The 19442-nt window shown below is 42.9% G+C and overlaps 1 protein-coding gene across 2 annotated transcripts in view; it reads left to right on the top strand.

Annotated features, from left to right (window-relative positions):
- The window catches only part of SEMA3E (semaphorin 3E), a 172270-nt gene that overhangs the window by 105518 nt on the left and 47310 nt on the right, over positions 1-19442 (top strand). For both annotated transcript variants that reach the window (XM_081860957.1, XM_081860958.1), the window contains exons 3-4: positions 5010-5069; positions 7534-7653. In XM_081860957.1, coding sequence (XP_081717083.1) covers positions 5010-5069; positions 7534-7653 — 180 coding nt within the window. The remainder of the gene's footprint in view (positions 1-5009; positions 5070-7533; positions 7654-19442) is intronic.

Below are 19442 nucleotides of genomic sequence, written 5' to 3'. Positions count from 1 at the left end.
CCGCGTCCCTTCTTATATTAAGTACATATATCTAAAATGGGATATAGATAGCCCATTTTATCATTTTCTCCAAACTAGGGTGGAATATACACACATATAAAAAACGCTATGAAAATCCTTTTTTTAAAAAAAGTTTTGCATAGCTCACTTTCTCCATCTAGTGTCACATTTGTATATTGCACTTTACAACATATTTAAAACGCTTTATTTGCAGCTGTGTAGCTGAGTCCCAGATAACACACTGGGAAAAACTGTATCCCCAGTAGGTTTTTGTGGGAAATTGCAGTCAAATATAACTACCAAACTTAGGGCTAGTTAATGCATGAAGGGGTTAAGATCATAGAACTGTATTCCTAGACTCAGCTAGGTCACGCCCCTCCCCTGGAAGGAAGTTAAGTTTCCTCCTTTGTTCGTGCTCTCTCACCACATGAGCTCATTGAGATAAGATGTGCCTGAGCTTGCTTACTACAAGATAGGACTTTTGTATCCCAATATTTCTGCCTGTGCTTTTGATGCTGCATGGAATAACATATGAATCTGATCTTTGGAGTTTGTAGGTAAAGCACGTAAACTTACTAATGGTGTGGTCTGTTCTTTGCAAGAGAGGTAGAGAGGGGAAGTGCTGAAAACAGAATAGAACAGGATATTGAAAAGGTCTAACAGCCTGCTAATCCCATGCTTCAGTGATTTTAAACTCTGCTGGGGGCTCTCTTGCTAGGGAGTGTGTTTAGCCCCTCACTTTGGATCTAGGGATTCAGTCAATTATTTTATTAATTACCCCACATTTTCTTTTTGCACTATACTATCTAATATATTCAAAAGCAGGACATGGAACCTGACTACATTTTCTTTTTTTAATCATTATTATTTATTTATTGAGATCTACTTTACATGTAACATATAAGACACACACAATACAATATGACACAATACAATACAATACAATACAATACAATACTCTCCTAACATAAAACATTCGTACACAAAACTATACTATATATACCTATAAACCTACCCCACACGAACACCCACGTAGTGACTTTTCCAACCATTCTCATTGCACTAGCTTATTTTTCCTATTAGCTTAAACGCATTTCGTTATTTCTTTAATCTCTTCCTCCATCTCTACTCTACTCTAATTTCATTCTATTCTTTTTCTGGATTCAATCAATATCTGTCAGGAGTTCTACTTTCTCCACATAGATTTTAAGATACTTCTTAAAGATAGTCCATTCCTTATTAACTTTTTGTACCATGTTTCCTCTAATTCTCCCGGTAATTCAGCAATATGAAAGTATTCCCTCATTTTAGATAACCAGTCTGTTTTTGCGGGGACACTGCTACTTTTCCATTTTTTGGTGAATAGTATCCTTGCCACCATGGTCACATACATAAATATTGGTCTGGCCGTTTTTAAAAATTTCTTCTGTCATGATCCCCAAAAGAAAGGATTCCAGCTTTTTTTCAAATGAAAATCTAAACATCTTTTTCAGTTTGCTATAAATATTATCCCAAAATCCTACTATCTCTTTGCACTCCCACCACATGTGTAAGAAGGTGCCTGCCCCATTATTGCATCTCCAGCAAACATCACTACAGTTTTTATACATTTTGGCCAATCTGACTGGGGTCAGGTACCATCTATATTGCATCTTCATTACGTTCTCTCTTAAATCATAGCATGCCTGACTACATTTTCTCATGTCATTGGTGCCAACATGCACCATGGCCACTCACTCCTCCCCAACACTATTCGCCATACTTTCTAGATACATCCACAATCTTTGTGCCAGACAGGTAAGTGATCATATGGTCTGCCTGCCCATCACACACCCAACTACGTCCCTAACTTTCGAATTGCCCACTACCAAAATTCTCCCACCTCTAGAGGTCTGTCTTTGACCCAAGAGGATACCTGTTCATCCCCCAACTTGTGGGGATCATCCTTATCCAAGAACCCCATTCTCTATGACAGCAGGGGAAATGTCCCCCAAGGAGCAGGACACAGCTGTCCCATCCACAAAAGGCCTTGTCCACCAAATTCTCTGCAATTCTTAGCTGCTCCAGGCCCCAGGGGAATGGAGCCATTCCCCAAGGGCCAGTGATTTATGGCACTGAATAAACACAGATGACTATGCAAAGCGCTGGATAGCCACCACACCTCTGTCAGTAGTGTACACCTTAAAAAAAAATAAGTGGGATAATTTTAGGTCACTCATTTCTAGTACTGATCTCCAGTGTATGGTCTAACATAGGCATGGGCAACCTCGGCCCTCCAGATGTTTTGGGACTACAATTCCCATCACCCCTGATCACTGGTCCTGTTAGCTAGGGATCATGGGAATTGTCGTCCTAAAACATCTGGAGGGCCGAGGTTGCCTATGCCTCGTCTAACAGAAGACATGTTTCAAAGCTACTTCCTGCTATCATTTCAGCTTCCCCCCTCCAGCATAAATTCCATGCATGCTTTGTGTATTTCAAAGGTGAAATAAATGTGATGGATAAAGAAAAAATGCTCGTGTTGAAATTTACAAAATGCTTCAGACGCTGACTCATGGTCATGACAGTTATTGAATAACTCTGTTTGAACAAAAAAAGTCACACACAAAGGCCAACAAAATGTGTGCTAGTATAATATCATTCCAGCTCAAATGCTCTGGAGTAATCACTGAGCGATAGGGGTTGCCAGTTTGCCAAAAGGTTGTCATCTTGGCAAGCACCCAATACCAAGTTAAGGATGTAGTCATCATGAGGAATTCTCCAACAGTATATAATACCTAGGAAAATCACACATGGAGGGCTAAAGGCCACCATTTACAATCAATTAGTTTTTGGCTTAATGTACTGTGCAAACATAGCTTACATTATCTGTGTGGAAAATATTCAGCAATTAAACATTTGCAATCAAGGAGAGGGAATGCATTGTGCAAAGGCTATAAATCCACTCATGTGCTGTCTGTGCATATGTGCAAAAAGAATGTTGGCCAAGTTACTTTTTTCGGGTGAAAGATGGATTTATCCATGGTAATACCCTTTAGTTGGCTCCATAATCTGCTGGTGAGAAGTTGCAAGTTTCCACGTTCTTGAATTTCATCCTGCTTTTCAAACATAAACTGTTTAAACCTCAGTCAGAAATAGATAATGGTTTGGATTTTGGCTGTCCATTGGGAATGCCCTGGCCCATACTGCCACTTGCGGAATGAATTGACTTATTGGACAATTGTATGGAGGCTAGATTATTTATCTGTTTATGTGTTTATTTACATGATATATTGATTCCTACCCCATAAAAAAACTATTTTTGAGGAGGCTTACTTATCAGAAAAACAATAAACAAAAAATACCAGCTGGCAAGAAAACATAACACTCCCCCCCCCCCCGAAAAATTGATGATGGGAAAAACAACATCTAGCAGAAGGAAGAACAACTGGATATTATTTTGGAGTGAACATTTTAAATATTTTGAAGAAATCCTGTACATATATACAACTGACAGACAGATAGCTGGAAGTTCTGTGTATTTTTATTTCTCTCCATCTATTCCTATTTCTTTTTTCTTCTTATCTTTCTCTGTTTCATATCTCTTTGTTACCTGCTGATAGGACTCACCTTTTTTCTGTTTGGGACAAAAGTTGAGCTATACCTGTGATATACCTGCTGATAGGACTCACCTTTTTTCTGTTTGGGACAACTCACCTTTTTTCTGTTTGGGACAAAAGTTAAGATATACCTGTGAGAGAAGACCTTTCCTTTCTCCTCCTATTTTTGCTTTTTAAAAATTATTTTTGGGCTTAGATTAGTTTGTTTTTTATTGCAGCTTGAAAAATCTTAATAATTTTTTAAAGCCTTATTTTGCCTATTGAGTAGGCCAACCCATCCAAAATCTTTTCTGCCTCAAGTATCCATGAACTTCTGTAAATGTCTGAATTTGTACTGCCTCTCACATAACCTCAGTTTCTTCTGATAAATTTTCACTTTCATTCTGCTCAGTCAAGAACAGAGGCTGCTCTGTTCATGGCTTTGGCAGAAATGTTATAAGGAACTAGGTACAGATAGATTGTTAATGTATTAAAGGGAAAAAACAAGGTTAGAATATGTTAAGATAAATTACAGGACAGAAAACAGAGGAAGATGGAAAGGAATTGCTGAAACAGTTAATTGAAATGGAATACAAAAAGGGAGGCGTGAGGAAGTCGATGAAAAAAGTGATTGAAAGATAAGATTGAAAATATTGGATGTTTTTTTTTTATTGTTCTTGTTTTGTTTTGTTAACTCAATGTTCTATGTTGTGTTTTTGTTTTTGTTTTTGGTATTGTATTATATTGTTTTGTTTAATTTTTTTTCTTTATTTTTGTAATCTTTAAACTCTTAATAAATATTATTTTTTTAAAAAAAGAACAGAGGCTGCTCCATACAAGGAAAGATGAGCAAAAGGCTGGATTAGTATAAACTGAGAATTATAGCCTCATTTTACCATCACTGCATAAGTTCCCAGGGCTCACAGGACAATTCTATACCTCCCTACTGGCTTCAGATACCAGGCCTGCTACAGTAGACAACATTGCCAGATTCTGCACAGCAGCATTCAATATTTGTCAGATATTTGTCCAGCCACAGGCTGGATGTGATGAGAACTCGTACTGGAGTGCTCTGTAGACTGATAGCTGTGGTCTTATATATACTATCCGTTTGCACTCTTTCACCCTTGTCTGATGTTCCTAACCCTTCTTTTAGACTTTCTTAGCCTCTTTTGGATTCTTATGGATTTTTATGTATATATTCTGTTTTAACTCCTTTTAGTTTAGATTGGGTTTTTTTTAAAAAAAAAAAACATTAAAAAAAAAAACATTTTAAATGATTTTAAATGATTGTAGCCCTCCCTCCTTATGCTGGTCTATGACTATAATAAAGATTTGTTGTTGTTGTTGTTGCTGAGGCTGCTCCATACAAGGAAAGATGAGAATTACAGATCCTTTATCCAGATTATTAAATAACTCATTTTATTACAGATTCATTGGCCTACTACATCCCTGCAGGTGGAGGAATGCACAATCAAAGGAAGATATGCTGTATGTATTAACTGGAATATTCCTATTTACTGAAGGGAGGGAACCCCTCTTTATGCAAGACCCCTCTCTCCCACATGCACAGGGCCCCCATTTTACCTGGCACTCAAACAGGGTTGAAGATGTTTGCCTCCTTTGGCATCCGCTGATGAAGAAGAAGAAGAAGAAGAGTTTGGATTTGATATCCCGCCTTTCACTCCCTTTAAGGAGTCTCAAAGTGGCTAACATTCTCCTTTCCCTTCCTCCCCCACAACAAACACTCTGTGAGGTAAGTGGGGCTGAGAGACTTCAGAGAAGTGTGACTGGCCCAAGGTCACCCAGCAGCTGCAGGTGGAGGACCGGGGAAGCGAACCTGGTTCACCAGATTACGAGACTACCGCTCTTAACCACTACACCACACTGGCTCTATGAACATGAGGGCACAGCCCCCAGTTGCAGACCCTCCAAGTGCCCCTATTTTCCAGGGATGTCCCTGATTTAGAGAAGCTGTTCCTGTTTCTGAATGTCCCGCTTTTCCGAAGGACGTCCCTATCTTCACTGGAGAAATGTTGGAGGGTATGGAGTTATCTGAACCCTGAGCTGCCTGAAGGCAATCCTGAATAGGGAAGGGTTTCTTAAAATGTTTTATTATGTTTTTATGTATGTTGGAAGCCACTGGGCAACCCAGTAAGATGTGTGGGGTATAAATAGTAATACTATCATTATGGAATGGGATGTCCTTATTTTCATCAGAGAAATGTTGGTGGGGGGAGGAAGAGGGAGAGAGCACTTGACCCTGCCTTCATTCTGGCTTATATGTTATTCCTTTCCTTCGAGATCATAGAAATGAGGCTTAAGCCCTGAACTGACCACCTTAGATGCAGGAGAGGCACACAGGTGTATTCCTGTTATCCGCATGTTATAAAAAAAGCTGACCAGCTGCAACATAGGCCACATTGTTCTAGCAGCCCTGGTGGGTACAAGAGATAAGCAGGCAGCACCTCACCTGGGACAGCTCTTTGATACCTGGTGTAACAGCTGATCAGATCACAGATCAGCCCAACAGCATATTCCATAAAGGTTATAGCACTGACTGAGGGAGTCTCCTAGGTGTATGTAAAGAGTTCTTCTGTTATTTTAATGTGACACTGAGGCCCATCTGAACTTCACAGTTCAGAAGGCTGCACATGAAACCATCTTTAAGGTTATAGTTTTCAAGAGCGTAAGATGTTACCATGGATAGGTAATAATAATAATAATAATAATAATAATAATAATAATAATAATTTATTTGTACTCATGAACATGAGGGCACAGCTCCCAATTGCAGACCCTCCAAGTGTCCCTATTTTCCAGGGATGTCCCTGATTTAGAGAAGCCGTTCCTGTTTCTGATTTGAAACTGGGCATTCCAGTAAATATTAAATACTGAAGTCACTTTCTCTCTGCCATTTAAAATAACTTCTTCTTTTGACTTCCTAAGCTTTTTATTTCATATCTGTTTCAGAAAAATAATCATTTAAATCATTCCTGAAACATCCCCTTCAAAATTCTTTCAAAATGCATAACTCAAAACATGTTGATTTTGATGCACCTTGCTTATAACTTGCTTCAGTCCTGAGCAATAGAACATTTAGCAGATGTTTTCGCGCTTTTCTAAATCACTTGTTTAGTAGTGATTTAGCACTACTGCATCCTTTGATAGCAGGCCTGGACAACTTGTGAGCTGTCAAGCCAAACATCGCTCAGCTTTGAGGACTCTCCCACCAGGACTTGGTTTTGGATTCTGCTTGGAACTGCAAAACCTAGAGGCAGTTAGATACCTGGCCGGCCACAACACCTTTGCAAAGAAAAATGAGACCCCTTACAGTAGGTTAGAAAGGGGGATTTTTGCAACGGCATCTTGTCCTATTTAAGAGTTGCTAGGCCTCCAGGTTTGGCCTGATGTTGGGAGGGGGGTTAGGCTATGATCTTATACACAGTTATCTTCTAGAAGTAAGCCCCAAAGGGACATGCTTTTGAGTAGGACTGAGTATAGTCATGTGTTGTCACCTTCGTTCTCAGAGTTTCCAAGAAGCAGTATATAATATTAGCATTAGAATATGGAAAGAAGGCTTAGGCCCCTTTTCTGCTTGGCTTGTTGAAAGGAATGTGATTTCTTGCTATTAGTTCTTCTCTCACGTCCATCAGACTCTGCCTCTGATGCGCCAGATGTTCTTCCCTGCCTCCATCATCTCCCAATTTGGCCGCCCCCTCCTCTCACAGGCTCCTCTTCCGGATTCCCTGAGTCTGAGGCTCCACAGTCCTGCCAACTCACCCTTCTCCTTTGTGGAAAGGGAGCTTCCATTTAGATTTGGAAAGCACATCCATATGCCAGATGGATAGATGAAATTTGTTCAAGGTGCAGTCTTCATGATGTCACCTCAAGAGACAGAAGGATTGCTTTTAAACGAGGCCTACTTAATTGCAGTTCTTATCTCTCCTCTTAGGAAGAGTGCGCAAATTACATCCGTGCCCTGCACCGATTCAACCGAACACACCTGCTGGCCTGTGGGACAGGAGCTTTTGATCCCGTCTGTGCCTTTATCCGAGTTGGCCATCAGTCAGAGGTAAGAAACACTCTGCACAATTAGCCCAAAGAAATCCTCTGTGAGTATGGGAGTGGGGAAACTTTGTGTAGTCTTCCTTCAGGTCTCTGTGGCTGCTTTCTGGGGACTGAAGGTCCCCACACCAGCTGCATGGATTCTTTATCGGCTCTCGGAAACCACCCTTTCCCTGAAGGCTGCAGAACCACAGATGGTGAGCTAGACAGGAGCTTCAGAGCCACTGCTGAAGGACCCAGCTAGCTGTAGGTGAAGCTGCTTGGAAGGAGAGGAAGACAAGGCCATGAGCCTTGAAAGGTCTACAGCTCCTAAGCTCCCAGCTTCACTGAATTGTTTCATTGACGAAGCCTTTGGGGAAAGTGATACATATTATGACAGCCAACGTGGTCCTGAAGAGTGATAAAGACCATTATTACTCAGGAGACCTGCATTCTGGTCAGAATGCGTCTGTGGAGAAGGAAAGCTAGTTGTGAAGACCAAGACAGCCAGACCTATTGGCTTTCTAAGCTGCCATTCTAATTCCAGAGCCAAGTGTGATGGTCACAAGACCACCATGATTCTTACACGAGTGTGATTAGTTGTGTTGTATCATTCATACTCTCCCAATAAGAAAATAGAAAAGGATTTAATGTTCAGAAAGCAGCATTAGATTTGATTTAACGTATTTTTATTGCATGAACTTTCAGCTGCGGCAGAGAGAGCCTACCAGCTTAGGGGTAAACATCAACTGACATCCCTACAGACACAGCAAAGAAGCTTAGAAAATATATGCAGTTACAAAGACTGTCCTTTCCATTTACAGTTTTTATCCAAACATATCAGAATGTTTGCCAGAATAGTTTGCATTTTATTATAAACTATCAATCAAAGAGTGTGTACATATAAATTCTAGCCATAATTCCCAACAGAAAAAAAGTATTGCTGAATGATTTCCTAGGGAAAGATTTGGATGGATTGAATAGGATCTGCTGTTTCCTAGGATATTGAAAATCTCCTCCTAATTGCTTGGAGCAGAATTCGTGAGCGATATTTACATTGGTGTAAAAATACTGTATACAAATCACATATATTTTTCATCAAATGTTACACTTGTTTTGAAAGTGTGGTTTCAGTCAGAGACATTACTATAGGAATGACATCCATGTTTATGCGTGCTCAGCCTGAGTAAATGTTCTTGCTATAGCAGTAATATACCTTGCATTCTCAATTTAAGGCCTGCCAGTTGGAGCTGTTACCTTAGTCTTGTTTGTCAAACAGGCTATAGGGAAGCAAAAACCTCTGAAGACCATACATGTCAATGGATATACTATTGGTTTTGTGAAGGAATGTTCACAATCACCCTAGTACAGCAATGCACTTTGTATATTTGTATTCTTAGGCTGCATTTTTTGTTTTGCTGATATGTATATCAGCGTATGTGGTCTTTGTTGTTGCTTCAAGATACATCTATCAAGAGCCAAGAGCCTAGATACGTAGCTAAATAGTCCCTCTTCCTCCAACCCTGTTCAGATGAACTATACAGTGGTGCCTCGCAAGACGAAAAGAATCCGTTCGGCGAGTCTCTTCGTCTAGCGGTTTTTTCGTCTTGCGAAGCAAGCCCATTAGCGGATTAGCGCTATTAGCGGCTTAGCGGCTCTTAGCGGCTCTTAGCAGCTTAGCGGATAAGCGGATAAGCGGCTTAGCGGCTTAGAAAAAGGGGGGAAAGGGGAAAAAAGTCGGAAAAACTCGCAAGACATTTTCGTCTTGCGAAGCAAGCCCATAGGGAAATTCGTTTTGCGAAGCGCCTCCAAAACGGAAAACCCTTTCGTCTAGCGGGTTTTTCGTCTTGCGAGGCGTTCGTCTTGTGGGGCACCACTGTATAGATAATAACAAATAACCAGAATCTGCCTCCCCACCACCCATCCATTTCAAACCAGCCATTGTGTGTGTAGGTCCCCAAGCCACCCCTCAAAATAATTCACACATCACACATAATTTTAGTTTAAGGTTTTTGGGCACTATTTTTGCCACAACTTTATTAAAATACAAAATCTGTGAGTGGTTGTTTAGACATTGGTTATGACTATCTGTCCCCATGCCTGGGACAGAACTGACATTCTGAACGCCAATCGGAAGCCAGTTGAAGGGAAAGTCAATGTTGGGGATCAGTTGAGCTGAGCATCAGTCCTTCACCGCTCACCCAACCAGCTCCCCAAAGCTTGCCGGCCCTGGTCCCATGACAGGGATTGGACAAAATCGTGGCAAGCCCCAGGATTCCTTTAACGGAATTCCCTTCCAGCACCATTGGAGGGGCAGGCACAGCCTATCCTGACCCCTCCACCACCAGCTTTTTATAACCAATTGTGACAAATTGCTAAGTAGTAGGCAAAAACCAAGTGGCACCAGCCAATCAGCCAATGGCAAAATTCCTACTAGGCCCCTGCCCCAACGGCAGATGACCCCATGACAGGCAAAGCAAGGTCAACCGGAACTCAGGGCGGGCGGGCAGGTGATCCGATGCACTCTGCTAAAGAGAAAGCAAAAGCCAGAGTGCCCCGGTATTTAAAGACTATGGTCCCACCCACCAATTTGCTACATGCAATTTGCCACAGCAACCCGGTCAGTCAATCGATGCATCAGTCAATAGCCATTAACCTGCCTGGCAACACAGGGCTGGCCTGGCAGCCCACACCGCAACACGCACTCTCATTTAATGGAGAACACGCTTTGCACACACACACACCCTTTCTTGGATTGCCATTTGTTAAATAAGTTCCCACCCACAGAGAGCTATTTTACAATCTATCTAAAAATGTTAGTTATGTTAGTGTGCTACCTGTTCACTGTATCATTTTTGTTAGTTTACGTGGAAATTGTTCGATTTGGTTGTGCACTTTTTGATGATTTTATTGTTTATGACTACTTTTTATGTTTGTAAATATGCAATCTCTTATATGTTGTAAGCCGCCTGAGCATGGTTTTAACTCTGGAAAGGTTGCAACCAAACAAAACATCAGATTGATTGATTAGTGTTTTTTTTGTTTTTAATTATTTGTAGTCACTCTACTTCTATGGTATTGTGAGTTGCCTTGGGTGGGTTACGTCCCCTAGAGGCAGCCTATAAATGATTTTAGAAATAAATAATGCATCCAGTTGAAAAGGCTGCCAATGGTTTGTTCCGCTTCAGCATTGACTAAATGCTCTGTAATTAATTACTCAGTGAATTCTTGCAGGCCTGTTTCTCATTCTTGGTTCTGTTAGCTGTTTTGTGAGCTTCCATGTATTTCCTCATCAATCAATCCATTAAAATGAAAAATGCATAAAATGAGGAGGGATGTAGTGCTGCAGCTAAGAGGCTGAGCTCAGAATCGGGAAGACAGCAGTTCAAATTTCACCTCCTCCACGAACTCATGAACTCAGACACACAGCCTCATTCCCCAGTACAGTGGTACCTCAGGTTACATACGCTTAAGGTTACATATGCTTAAGGTTACAGACTCCGCTAACCCAGAAATAGTGCTTCAGGTTAAGAACTTTGCTTCAGGATGAGAACAGTAATCATGCTCCGGCGGTGCGGCAGCAACAGGAGGCCCCATTAGCTAAAGTGGTGCTTCAGGTTAAGAATAGTTTCAGGTTAAGAATGGACCTCCGAAACGAGGGTTAAGAATGGGTTAAGAATGGACCTCCGTACTTAACCCGAGGTACCACTGTACATACATGGGAGTTATGCTCACTAACCTATATATACTATAGGTTATACTAACCTATGTAGCTGTTGTGTAAGGATTATAGCAAGCTCATGTCCGTGAAGCATTTTGAACACTCAGAAGTGCTCCACGGAAGGCAATGGTTGTTCTGATTGCTGTGGTTGTTAATTCTGTCTGGATTGTACTGAGATGTTTGATTCCCACCGTATCCCTAGCCTTTCAAGCCACTGGGCTTTTTCTTCATTTGTTTTTTTAAAAAAAACAAACAGAGTCCTAAAGCTGCAATTCTCCCTATGTAGACTTGAAAGTGCATCCCACTGATATTAGTAGGCAATACGCCACAAGGAATTCAATAGGACTTGATTTTGAGGGGCTGTGGTTAGGAATGCACAGTAAATCTCATTGATTTCCGAGTAGCTTACTCATAAGTAACTGTCCTTAGGACTAACGCCTTAGAGCTGTAGTGGATGAGTTTGAGCCCCGCATGATGAAAAGAAGTGCACGAACATTGTGATCCTCCCCCTTCCCCCAAAATAGCATTCTGGGGTGCATGCTAATCTAGAACCCTTTCTCTGACTCGTTTGTTTTGTATTTGATTTTTCCGCTGCCATGAAACAATAAGGGGCTTCTGCTCACCTGTTTTAGCTCTTAATTTGACACAAACAAGGTTAGGATTAGGGTGTAAATCTACCTGAGCCCAGCATTTCCAACTGCACTGTCCATGAATGGAGATTTTACCTGCCATTTATTATCTGTTGAGCTCCAGTGCATTGTTTGAATTCACAGACTTTCAGTTCATTGTTTCTGCTCTTTGTCCTTCTCATGCAGCCTGCAAATAGATTCCCTTAATTCTTTCCGTAGTTATAGGCACCCAGGAAAAGCGCTACACCTATCACAAAGGAGCTGGGATATAAAAGTGTACAGCTGTCACAGGATCTAAATGTGGCCTATGGAATGTCCCTAGACATGCATGTATTGGTGTTGTGTATTTTTATTTAAAAAAAAAAAAAACACACCAGGCATTTAAAACTGACAAGTTGAAATGCTTTTTATTAATTGTCTCCATAACCAAAATTTATGTTGTGGCTCCCCGCTCCACACATCTGACAAGTAAAGGAAATGTGGATAAATGGATATTGTTATATTAATAAGACATCTGTTATATAGGATTAGTGATATTAGTCAACCGTGAGGCCATGTGACAAAAGTATTGAAAAATGTGTTTCACCTCATGGTAAGTTATAAAACGCTTGCTTGAATCCACCAACTGAAAGAAAAGGGGAGCCGTTTCCAAGTCGTGTGGCACCTTCAAAGATGAACAAATGTTCTGTGGCGTGAGCTTATATGAGCCAGTCTTCAACCCAAGGCATGAAGTATTTACCTAAATTGGTGTAATGAGAGAAGGGTTGTTGGTTTTTTTAATCGATGAGGCAAAGCGATTAAATAATACAGAATAATGACCACTCCCTGCATTAGCTGCGGGGTGGCTTTTGCATGGTCGTGCACCGCCTGCCCCCTGAGACTACTAGACCCCCGGCAAGGTAGCTGGCTTTGCTGCCCCTCGAGCTGGATACCTATGGGTTCCCACCTAGCCTCACCAATTAGCCTATCCTGGCGGGGGGGGGGCATTGCCAAGGGAGTTGGCCAGGAAGAGTTAGGACAATAGAGACTGTTGGTCCTCAGTCGGCTCCTGAACTTCCCCCACCCTGCCCTCCCTCAGTTTATGCCTTCTTTTGCTGTTTAACCTTCTTCTTTACAGCTATGGAGGTGCTGCTGCGGTCCTAGATGGTCACCGTTGAGGGACCGGGAAGGAATTCCCCTGCATTGGCTGGTTTCGCCTTCCCCGTAGCAAAACGTCACAACTTTGGTGGTTTGTAGACCTTGGGCGGAATCCTTTAGTCTATCTTCCCTTGATTGGGGGGGGCATGAAGTGGTGACCCATGCCCCCCCCTGCGGCAGCGAACCCAGGGTTACTCGTTAAAGGGGTTGCTTTGAGGGGAGGCACTGGCCATACGCCAATGGGTTGTCAGTGCTCTCCCCCACGATGCGGTGAAATGGGGGGGCAGGCTCTCTGCTTGAACAGACATTCTCCAGAGTCAGCCCAATCCCCACACACTTTGGATAACCCTGGTGTTCCCCAGATCTCCGGCTGGGAACTGGGAGGGATAAATGCCCAATGCCTAAGCCAAGGTCTTCCTACATCTGAGAATTTAATAAAGTTGTGGCCAATTTTAATCCCATAACATGTTGTCAGGTGTCATTATTCCTCCCAGGGGTCGCCTGGGGTTTGGGGGGTCTCCGCCTGTCCTTGCAAAACAAAGTAGTACAAGATTTAGTGAGTGACCAGCAGCCACTGGTAAAGAGCAGATTTGGAAGTTCTGTGGTTGAAGGGAACACCATGTTGCAGAGCTGAATTTGACCCAGGTCAAGTTCATGGGGCATAATCTGTGAGTGAACTCCAATTCCACAGCTTCATAAATGCAAATTGAACCAAATTTCTCTCCTTATTCCTACCCTGTGCTTGATTTGCTTTTTCTGACAATGGAGATTGAGGCCCTTTTGACAAAGGCTGTATTATCAAACAGGCTAATGAGGCTCAGACCTTTGGCGCATGGTTTTCATAATAGGGTACTGTTTGGGGCAGTGATGCTGCCCATTACCTCAAAATTCTGTGTGTTTTGATTTGTAGTTTTTAAGTGGTCCACCAAGATCCCTAGCGATCTAAGTGATCTGTGGAGAAGAAAGCCTGAGAAACTTCTGCTGCAGGCAGTTTCATAAGACATACTTAAATCTTGTGTCAGGGACTGGACTGAAGAGGAGAAGGAATGGTGGAGGTCGCCCCCCCCCGCCCCCTTCCCCTGCAGCTCCCAGAGAAAAGGATGGCATTCTCAAATTACAGCAGGACTTTAAGGAAGATAACAGCTCAGAGAGAGGCAAACAACAAAGTTATGAGGTGTTAAGAGAAGGAGGAGGGAAGGCAGAGCGGTTAGCTGACACGTCACTGGGGAGCCTAACCACCACCAAAACGTGCATTCCTTACGAGTGCAAGAATGAAGAGCACAAAGACCATTGACCACAGACTGACACCGTAGAGGCAGGTGTTGTTGCTAGAAGGGAGCGGGGCGGAGCTTAGTGTGAGCAACGCCATCACTGGGGAATGGCTGGATTCTTTGTCTTTCACTGTTATGACAGAATAAAATCATAAGTAAGAACTTTCTTGTTTCCTCCCTGCTTCTTGGTGCCATTGGGGGAGGAAGCGAATTCCTCACATCTGACACCTCGTTTTATAATTTTGAGTTACCTTTGTAACAATGTCACAATGGCCCACATTACCCAAAGCAAAGTTTTCATCCTCTTAGCTCAGGGGTGCGGAGCCCTTCAGGTATTGCCAAACTACAAATCCCATCATGCCCAGCAAACATGGCCCATGGCTGGGGATGATGTGAGTTGTGGTTCAGTGAGACACCCCAATCTTAGCTATATTGTAACCATCACTTTCTAGTGTGAGAGAGCCCAGATCCATCTTTACCACATTGCAATCAGCTGCCAGTAATAAAACTGCCTCATCTTCAATGAGTAGATAAATGCCTGCCGGCTCATTTGATGGAAGAGTCATATATGAAGGCTTTGCTTTAACAATTTTGGTATGTAGAGACCATAGCAATCACTGCTGTCTGAATGAGGAGCTGTTAATTATGGACATTTATCTTTTAATGTGCAATTGGGTTTTTTTACTTATAAATTGCCATTTTTGCATTGTGGTATATGAAATAATAAGTAATTAAACTTATTTCTTTATTTTAAAATATTTATAGGCTAACTTTATGATTGAAACTTGGGGGGGGGTGTACCTCTACACCCAAAAATCAATGAAATGTTTTGGTTGACTGCATGGGTCTGTTGTGTGTGCCCTGTTCCCTCTTTGCAGGCATGATGTGTGATTTGATTAAGAGACTTTTGAGAGTGAGAAAACTGTAGGAATAAGTAAAGAAAATGAGGACTATTGACTCAGCTGGTTCTTTAAAACTAGAGTAGTTGACCTTTGTAATGAAGGCACTTATTAATACTTCTTGAGCAAACTACTGCAGAGAAAGTCAGGTCTCATTGTTTTGAAGGAGTCTTTGTATGAGACATAGGATGTGTGGATAGCTGGAGAAGGCATGGCTTTGTCTTGTTATACACTCCTCTGTGCACATCCTGCCAGTGTGAAATGAGAACTGGGGGTAAAAATGCATTATTGGTTGTTGTTTTTTGAAGAGTCTAGTCACAGCCTTTCCTGGTTCCATATGACCCACTGCCTGTTCTTTCCCTCAGGTGGTTACGCCAGATGTGTGAAATCACTCAGCCTTTAGGTACATCATCCAAAGAGCATTTAGACCTTTATCTAACTACGCCAAAACCAGAAGAAGCAGAGTGGGCTTATAGTTTGTGGTCCACACTTAACCCCAGCTTGTCGTGAGGAGGGGGGATAAGATTTAGGTTCATGCATTTTCTTTGTGCTCTACTCTTGTGCACAACACAAGTAGAAAGGGACCTGAAGTCTATGTATATACATCTGCACGTGTGATTCAAGCACCAAGGCAAAAAAAAAAGGTGCAAGATTTGCACAAGGGAAGCCTCCCTGCATATGGATTGTTTTGAGTTCCATCGTAAGCCCAGAGCCATGCGATGTGATGCTCTGTAAGAGGTGCACATTGTGGTTGTTAATCACCTTCTCTGTTCTTCAGTACTCTTGATGTAAGATTGTCCTCATGAGCAATAAATTATTTTCTGCCTGATGACACCTACATTCTGTGACCTCGCTGATTCATAAGAGAGCCAAAGGAACAATGGGCAAGTTTCAACGCAACCTCAGAATTCAAATTTTCATATTGTATAAGGGTCAGACTATTTGTCTGGCATAGTGTCATCTACTCGTTCCAGAACCTTATCAGCAAGAGCCGCCAGAGACTGAACCTGGAACAGTCAGCATGCAAAGTCCTTTCGCTGAGCATGTGCTCTGCTGCTGTTCTTGATCATCAGGACCTCAAATCCATTCTGGGATTAACTGCATGGTGTTACAGCACAGAGATCTGATGCTTCTGTCAAAATGAAAAGATAAATAATGTACTCCAAATTTAACAGAATACTTGAGTGGATCCGTGCTGTTATGGTCCCTGCCTTCTTCCTGAATTGGGCAAAGGTAAATTAAAATTTCATTTTGAATTGGGGGCTGATGCATAATCCATCGGTCTGACCTAAATGTCACTGCATATCATTGTCACGGTGCTACCTTATCATTATAGGCTCTGTGTCTTCTAATAGCTGAGATACTTTTCTTCCCTTTGTGGCAGAGCATATGCTTAGCGTGCAAAAGAGACTGGGTTCAGTCCCTGGCAAATTCAGGAAGGGCTAATCAGAGGATTGGGGAATGCGGGTGGCGCTGTGGGTAAAAGCCTCAGCACCTAGGGCTTGCCGATCGAAAGGTCGGCGGTTCGAATCCCCGTGGCGGGGTGCGCTCCCGCTGCTCGGTCCCAGCGCCTGCCAACCTAGCAGTTCGAAAGCACCCCCGGGTGCAAGTAGATAAATAGGGACCGCTTACTGGCGGGAAGGTAAACGGCGTTTCCGTGTGCTGCGCTGGCTCGCCAGATGCAGCTTCGTCACGCTGGCCACGTGACCCGGAAGTGTCTCCGGACAGCGCTGGCCCCCGGCCTCTTGAGTGAGATGGCGCACCAACCCCAGAGTCTGTCAAGACTGGCCCGTACGGGCAGGGGTACCTTTACCTTTACCTTTAATCAGAGGAACCCCACTGCTGCCTTCATGTCTCTGTGTTTCAAACATAGGCATTAGGGTGGAGAGGGGTTTCTGGCCCACAGGTCATATTCAGGTCATATAGCATGCGAGCTGCTCCTCAAAAACCATGCCCACCTGCCCCACACTTTACCTATATGATGGTGTGGGTCATCTGCTGATGTGGCAACATGGGACACAGGTGGTGCTGTGGTCTAAACCACTGAGCCTCTTGGGCTTGATGATCGGAAGGTCGGTGGTTCAAATCCCCGTAATGGGGTGAGCTCCCGTTGCACGGTCCCAGCTCCTGCCAACCTAGCAGTTCGAAAGCACACCAAAAAGTGCAAGTAGATAAATAGGTACCACTGTGATGGGAAGGTAAATGGTGTTTCCGTGTGCTCTGGCACTCGTCACGGTCCTCCGTGTGCCAGTAGCGGTTTAGTCAAGCTGGCCACATGACCCAGAAAACTGTCTGTGGACAAACTCCGGCTCCCTCAGCCTGAAAGTGAAATGAGTGCCTCAACCCCATAGTCACCTTTGACTGGACTTAACCATCCAGGGGTCTTTTACCTTTACCTGGTGTGTCAACACATGGCTTGCTGGTGCAAGGCATGCTTCTACTACCAATCAGCTGATGGGTGGTGGGAGCATGTCTTGATTCCATGGGCATGAAGCTGTTTGCACTGAAACCATTGCTAAAATGGAGGAATTTAGGGTTTTTCACAATAACTCCTGTTAACAGTGTCTGCTGGATGAAGGCTAGCCCAGAGCAGCAAGAAGTCCTGCTACATCTTTGCATCAGGTGACTGTGAATGACAAATCACACCCACTGCATAGATTCTGCCCCAGGGCAGGCTGATTGACAAGGGCAGGGCAAGAATGTGTGCAAAGATACTTTGGACTTTGCCTGTTTAATTGATTTGCTTTATTTGCGGCACAATCCTAAACTTGCCCACTCAGAAGTCTATTGCATTCATTGGGATTCCTCCCAGATTTAGGATGGCAGCCCTTTTCCTCGTGGCATATTGGTACAGGAGTGAAGTTTACAAATTACTGTTCTTGCAAGGCCACTTCATGCAGAACCACATTAAGTGCATGAAATCATGCCATAATTTCAAAGCTTCCTAAATGGCTTCACATAAACAGTGGATTGAAGGGCAGAGCACAGCAAGCAAACAATTTCAATAGTAACTAGCACTGCATATTTGATTATATATATAACTGGATTTGCTTGATAAACAGCCCTAATTGGTGGCTTTCTGGATGGTTGGCTTCTTGACCAGACAATGACATACTCAGGCACACATAAGCAGTGTGTCTGGCTCAATACGCTCAGGGTAAGAATTTGTCACACTCTTCATCTAGTGAAGGGCTGACTCCTGTTTGATCAGCAAAACCAGATGTTCTGCCTCCCTAAGCCCCTGCACGTTGGGCTGCGGAGATGAGGTCATAAGGAAACGGATCCAGGAGAAATAATTGCACAGAGCTGCCTTGGTTTGGATTGCAATATGATAGGTCAAAAAAGATAGCTTCGAATAACAAAAATAAATATTTGTACAATCACGGCTCTCAAGTGAATCAATGAGGTTTGGGTGGGTTACATTCACGACAAGCCATTAGGAAAGCAAGCACAGGCCATTGAGAAAGAATGTGGAGAAATATCATAAGCAAACCTTCATCATTCCCACCTAAATTGATGTCCTTTACACCTAAATTGATGTCTTTTACAACAAGGGTTGGTTCCCTAGGCTTTGCCTACATTCAGAATCACCGTGTTCCGTGTGCTTCTTCTACAGCCCATTCTTAAAATGGTTCACTCACAAAGCCTGGGATTTGCTTCATAGTGAAGCCCTGCTAACCCTGAACTGTTGCAAGCTGACAGCCAAGTTTGCTTGGAAGAAGCTCTGAACTGCTGCACATAGGGCTTGAGCCTCTGAGGAGAAGGCAGGAGAAAACAACCAAATAAGAAAATGTCTCCATTGGTAGGGCCTGCTTCAAACCTTTGGCAGCAGCTCAATTCAAGAGTGATTGTGACATGTGTAGCCACTGTTATAGCCTGATCCCAACTGTGTTGACTCAGAAATAAGACCCACTGGGATCATTGGGAGTTATTTCCTGGTAATTCTGCATAGGGCACAAACCATGAGGCAGCTGTCCACGTTCTTCCACTTTTGCAAGTCCTTTGAATGGAGTCATTTCTTTGAACACATTGCTGATGAGATGGGATGGAACACTTCTATTCCTTTGAATTCTGCAGTGCAGAAGGTTCCAAGTGGACAAAACACTGATAGGAGAGTTGCTCAAAGTTGAAAAATGGAAATAAGCCTTCCGAAGGAAAGC

This window comes from Podarcis erhardii (assembly GCF_964252035.2).
Source record: "Podarcis erhardii genome assembly, chromosome: 5".
Lineage (NCBI taxonomy): Eukaryota > Metazoa > Chordata > Lepidosauria > Squamata > Lacertidae > Podarcis > Podarcis erhardii.
The sequence above is the reverse complement of the archived record's forward strand: the minus strand, read 5'-3'. Positions and strand labels throughout refer to the sequence as shown.